Here is a 6,000-nt window from a genome sequence, read left to right as displayed (position 1 = left end):
ACATATCCGTACTTCAGATGCATCCAAGCAGACCAGTGTTCCATTGTTTACTAGAACTGCTGCATTTGGCAGTGCTGGAGTTTTCCTAATATTCAGTCCACTTGACCATCCTTCACAGGGACTATTGTGCCCTCAGCACTTAAGCATTTGCAGAATCAGAAGCAATGGTAGACACAGTAATTCCAAAATAGTAACTGTAAAACATAATGCTTGTGTGCTTTTTTGGTATAACTTTATCTTCTAGGCCAGAGATCTGTACAGTGAATCTAAGGGTCCCAAACTGCTGTCAAATTCTTTAGGAGATGGTATACTCCTACACTGTGGAATTTCTATTTTATTCAGTATGCTTTTTTAAACAACAATGGGGGTCATTAATCTTGTGATGGAGAGAGTTCAGGAGCTGCCCCTGGAGCATTACTCTGTGCTGTCCCTTGGAATGTGTTGGGTGAGAGAGGTTTTGTGGTTCAGAAAAATAGTCAGGAACTATCTTTCTTTCCCTTTTCTTTGACCTTCCCTGCATATGTTTATTGACCTTGAACCTCTGAATGTCCTTCAGTCCCGACTTTCTTACCAAACCTACCCATGCTTTCAATAAGGACTGTGCAAGGTAAGGTGCAAGTACAGCCCCTCAGGAGGTAGTCCTGGAGACAGAAATCAGCCAGACGTCTTCTTAGACATTAATACAGTTACTACACTGGTAAGACACTCTCTTTCCGAGAGTCCTTTTTAATTCCCAATGTTTCCGTTAGATAAGGCTGTGCAAAGGGGTGTCTGAGAGAGACATGAGATGAAAAAGCTCCTCTATATGGCGGGAAAGAGCACACAAACTGAGAAGGACCGAAAGTCAGCTTGCACAAAAATACTTCTGTTTGTAAGATTTCTGTGAGAAGAGTATGTGGTTGGTGCAGCCACTAGTCTGCATCACCTGCGTGAGCAGTGGGATGCTTCCAGAGACATTGTGCCTGGGGAACCTGCAATGAATTATTTTGTCTTGATGGAGAATTAAATCAAATGAAAGATGTTACTGGACATTGAGTCCATACTGCGGGTGCCGTAGCTGTGTGAGCAAGTCGTTTTGGTGGTGCCAGTAAGGTGGCTGTAAGGAACTGGAAATAAGTATGTGTTCATTGGAATTGTTAGAAGTCTCATTCCTTAGTGAAAAAGACAATTCTGTTAGCACCCACCATGTTGGAGAAGAACTCAAGATAACTCAGAGATAAAACAGGCATACCAATTTTTCTGTTATATCCATGAACTTTAGTGTTTTCATTAATAGGATTTAGAGCTTTCATAGAAAGCTTTACCAAACACTGAAGTGTTTCCATGGGATGTATGGAGGGATCCAGTCCCTGTGGTCGCAGAAGAATAGGCATGCCTGTGCTAGTTTCATTACGATGGGAATTTCATTTAGTACATTTCTAGGCAATAGTATAACAACAATAAGAACATGTGCCTTTGGATTGGCTAATGTGTGAGAGGTTTTTCCCTTGCATCCTAAGCTGCGATCAGCAAAAACTAAATATCAAACAGCAAACAAGGAACTATCAAATAGCAACATAAGCTGTGAAAGCTTCTGCTTTCTCACATATAAAGCAAGGTGATAACAGATACAGATACAGAGATGTAAGTTGATTTAATTGAACCTCAGAGAACGGAAGAGCAGGAGATAGGATTAGATGCAAAGATCTTACTGATTACCACTGTGCTAGCCATACGTATGCAAAATAGACATGTGAGTCATACACCTTATAGAGTCCCTTAGTATCTGCCTAGCTAACTTATCAAATTCATGTTGGGTCAGCTGAGTCTCCCAGGCTGTATCTCTGCTTAGGAGAGGAGCTAAAATCTGAATCAGCATAGGCACAATCTGTGCTGCAGTGTGGAGGTAGTGGTTATCTTGCACTGGACTTGGGTCCATACAGCTGCCTTGCAGCCTGTGACCTGCCTGTGCAAGAATGCCTGATGAGGCATAAACGGAAAATCATTCTTTAGTTCGCTGCTCCTTCAGAGCCATTGTAATCAGTTTTCTCAAACTGAAAAGAAACAGGAAATAGATATTTGGCTCCAAAACCATTAAAAGTCCTGTTTATTCTGGGTTGGAGCAGATTTGGAATTTCACTCAGAAAATGAATTTGTAGAAGGACATAGCATGTTTTTTGTTTTGTTTGTTTGTTTGTTTGATAGTAATATTAATATGTCTGTCAATGTTTAAATGTTGTGTGCAGATGCTGAAGGTCTGCCTGCCCTCTGGATGTGGCGGCTCGTGTGAGTTTAGTGCAGTCATTTGTGACCATTCCTCCACAATATCAGAAGGCATATCCTGGAAGGAGATTTGCCTCCGTGGAATAAATGATTGCATTTCACACATTTTTCCTTGCTTTCTTATATTTCTTCCTTTGAGGGCAATGCAAATAAACAAACAAACAAAATCAGTATATGCCTGGTTTGCCTTGAAGATTAGGGAAAGACAGAGTGAAGCTCTCTACATATGAGCCAGAAGGAAGCTGTTGGGTTCATAGCTGCAGCCCTACGAGGCTGCAGCTGGCAGTCTTTGACCATGTATCTTATTTTCCCAGCTTGGCCTTAGTTAGTGTCCCTGGTTGAAAGGACCAGACAGGGCTTCAAGCCATCTTTGTGATGAAACCTTCATTGCTTTTTTCACAGCTGCTGTAACTCCCTAGCTTCCAAGGAACCACTGAAGCCGCTTGGAAGAAGTGATATCACCAGGTGATGCAATGTTGTGCAGTTACTTGCACTTCAGCTTCACCTCTTTCTTTTCCTTGCAGCCTGAACCCCAGCACACTGAGGCTTGGAACTTGAATTGGTGAAGAGATGTACAGCTGAGGTGGCACTTGAACCCTCATAGCAGTTCTGTTTGTGCCTGGAGAGCAGGTGACAGCATGATGCTTATCTCCTGCTGTTCCTAATGGTTTGGATCACTCATGGTGATCTGGATCCTAACAATCAGGATGATAGTCACTGGATGATGTGGATCCGGAGTACATCTGGATCAGTAATGTATGCACTGATAATTACATCCATTATCGGTATATAATCATCATATTGATAAATGTACTTCAGCATGTTGTTCTTATAGGCAACAGGCATCTGTGCAGTGTTTCATCTTCACAATGTCTGAAGGTGATGATGCCCCTATAAATTAAATTGGGACAGCACCTTTATGACCAGCACTTTGACCTGCCAGTATGTCTACACGAAATGAATGAGAGTGCCACATGCATGTCTTTCTTTCTCAGGCACTTGATTATTCTCTGCTTCAAGTTTTATTGTTTAATGAGAATGCTTCTCTTGGACAGGTCTGGGTGCTCATGGAACATCAAATACAGAGGGGTTTCATTTCTCTCCCAAAGGATGTTCTGTGTACCCAGTGCTCCAAGGGAAGATTTCTAGGATATAAATCATGTTCTGGATGAAACTAGGACAGATAAGGAGAGAAATGGACTGAAAGTCTTTGGGTGTTTTGCAGTCTCTAGAATGCTAAACCATATGATCTCTTTCCAGATGTGTGTCTGGTTAGACTTTAAATTATCTAGATATTGACTTAAAAGATCGTGTTTTTTCTTTTTCTGTTTTTCTTTTTTTTTTTTTTTTTTTTTTTTTTTGGTCCTCAGCAGAAACCCAGAAAGGCAACTACTCAGCCAGGAGAAGATACCTTGAATGGCCATCTTCCCCCAGGCTGGCAGAGCTATATGTCTCCCCAGGGCCGCAGGTACTATGTGAACACCTTCACAAATGGTAAGTGGAGGCTCCAGTAGATGTGTCACTAGCAGCAGAGATCTGCTGCAGGAAGTTGTCTCTCAAGTTAATTTTGATGGCTAGCTACACCTAGTGAGTCAAAGAAATGAATATATGACCCTGCCACCATATGAAGGAAAATAATGTAACTAGATCTAGTGTTCTGGTCCTCTCTCATGTTAATTCTGACTATTATAAGATATCTGAAGCTTTTATAAAAGACAGGTAATGTAAAATAGAAACAACTCTGCCATAAATGATTCAGAATATAAAATACTGTAATGATTTAATTTTTATCACATTCTTTATTTCTTTTTCCTTCAGCTGCAGATATGTGTATCTATATATGTATATATATGTAGAATAACAGAATATCACATATCACCTTTAAAGTAAAACATAAATAGTTAATTGACAATTTGCTCAAGTCAGAGGCTTGGAGATAAAAGAAAAGGCTGTGCAATGGGATATCAAAGATAAACTTTTCAGTCTGTATTTCAGTCTTTAATTCACTGTCTTGCTAGTAGAGTAACAGACTTAACTCACAATCTTATAAACTGCTCAAGAACTGTTAGACTTGTACCACTTTTGGCTTACACTGTCTACCTGCTCTGGTCATGGGCTTTTAATAGCATTGCAAAACAGGGACTTGTGACCAGCAAAAACAGATTTCTGCAGCAGAAAGAATGACAGGGTAGGAGAGGACAGCAAGAGTTCGCTGTGTTCATAACATAGTCAAATCCATCAGGAATTACCATTGGTGTTCCTTTCTGACTCGCTGTGAGGGCAAGGAAGAGCCGTGGGCTGTCACAGTGAGCCTCATGGTCCATTTGGTGACTGATCTATTTAGCTGAAGAAGCCTTTGGCTTGCAAGTCTGCCAAGTCGTTATTTACCTTGGTTTTATGCACTGACATCTCACAGGACCCTGCAGAAGTCACATTACCATTAAACACTCCCTTCACCTTCACTTTGAAGCATGGTCTGCTTAGGTTCATTGACAACATCCCCTGCATGGCTGGGGAGATCAGTAGGAGTTAGATACCCCGTCCCCATTGCAATTCAGAGGTGGATAAGGTGGTGATTAAGCTCAGTCCTGAGCCAGCATGGCAATGGACCCTTACTCACATGCATTGGCCTGAGGTCGGAAAAAGCAGTAAGAAGCAGAGCCTGGTTTTCATGCAATAAACACTCTTGCCACAGTAGCCCTATCCCAGAAAAGGGGATGGCCTGAAATGTTTCCACATAATCTCAGACAGCTTTTTACTATCTTCACAAAAGTTACAGATGATATAGGAAGAGACAATAGCCACAGCCTGCTTCAGAAGTCAAGGGAAGGTTGGAAATCAAGTTTTCACTAAGAAGTTGTGGTTTAACCCAGCCAGCAGCTAAACACCACACAGCTGTTTGCTCACCCTCTCCCCTCCCTCTCTGGGATGGGGGAGAGAAATGGGAAAGTGAAGCCTGTGAGTTGAGATAAAGACAGTTTATTAAGACAGGAAAACAATAATAACAACAATAATAATAACAATAATGATGATAATAGTACTACTAATACTGTGTACAAAACAAGTGATGCACAATGCAATTGCTCACCACCTGCTGACCGATGCCCAGCCTAACCCCGAGCAGCCGGCAACCCCCACCCCAGCTAGCCACCCCTATATATTGTTTAGCATGACGTCAGATGGTATGGAATACCCCTTTGGCCAGTTTGGGTCAGCTGTCCTGGGTCTGTCCCTTCCGAGCTCTTGCTGCACCCCCCCAGCCTGCTCGCTGGCAGGACAGAGTGAGAAGCTGAAACGTCCTTGGCTTGGTGTAAGCACTGCTCTGCAACAATTAAAACATCGGTGTGCTATCAGCACTCTTCTCATCCTAATCCAAAACATGGCACGCTACCAGCTACTAGGAAGAAAATTAACTCTGTTCTAACTGAAACCAGGACAGAGGTCAGGGTAGCCCTGGGAGAAGCAGACCAAGGAGGTGGTAGAATCTTTGTCCTTTGATGTTTTTAGATGGCTAGATAAAGTTGCGGCTGACATTATCTGTTGTTGGCAGTGATACTGCTCAGAGTGAACAGCTGGGCTAGAGACTTCTTACTTCCAACCTGTCCTGCTATTTGCAAATTCCTGTCTCACCTACTGCAATGGGATTGCTAGGCAGCAAGGAATATGACTTTCAGAGTAACAGAATATAAGAGAGGATAGAAGGGTGTACATGCCCTATGGCGTGTACAGGGGCACTGT

The 6,000-nt window shown here is 42.2% G+C and overlaps 1 protein-coding gene across 7 annotated transcripts in view; it reads left to right on the top strand.

The window, feature by feature from the left end:
- GAS7 (growth arrest specific 7) overlaps nt 1-6,000 on the top strand; it is a 110,577-nt gene that overhangs the window by 38,109 nt on the left and 66,468 nt on the right. For 3 of the 7 annotated variants that reach the window (XM_084492557.1, XM_084492555.1, XM_084492558.1), the window contains exon 2: nt 3,633-3,756. In XM_084492557.1, coding sequence (XP_084348683.1) covers nt 3,633-3,756 — 124 coding nt within the window. Of the gene's footprint in view, nt 1-2,786; nt 2,893-3,632; nt 3,757-6,000 lie in introns of those variants that run through there. The other 4 variants (XM_084492556.1, XM_084492559.1, XM_084492560.1 and 1 more) reach the window with 3 other exon arrangements.

This window comes from Aythya ferina, assembly GCF_964211825.1.
Source record: "Aythya ferina genome assembly, chromosome: 18".
Classification (NCBI taxonomy): Eukaryota; Metazoa; Chordata; class Aves; order Anseriformes; family Anatidae; genus Aythya; species Aythya ferina.
The sequence above is the reverse complement of the archived record's forward strand: the minus strand, read 5'-3'. Positions and strand labels throughout refer to the sequence as shown.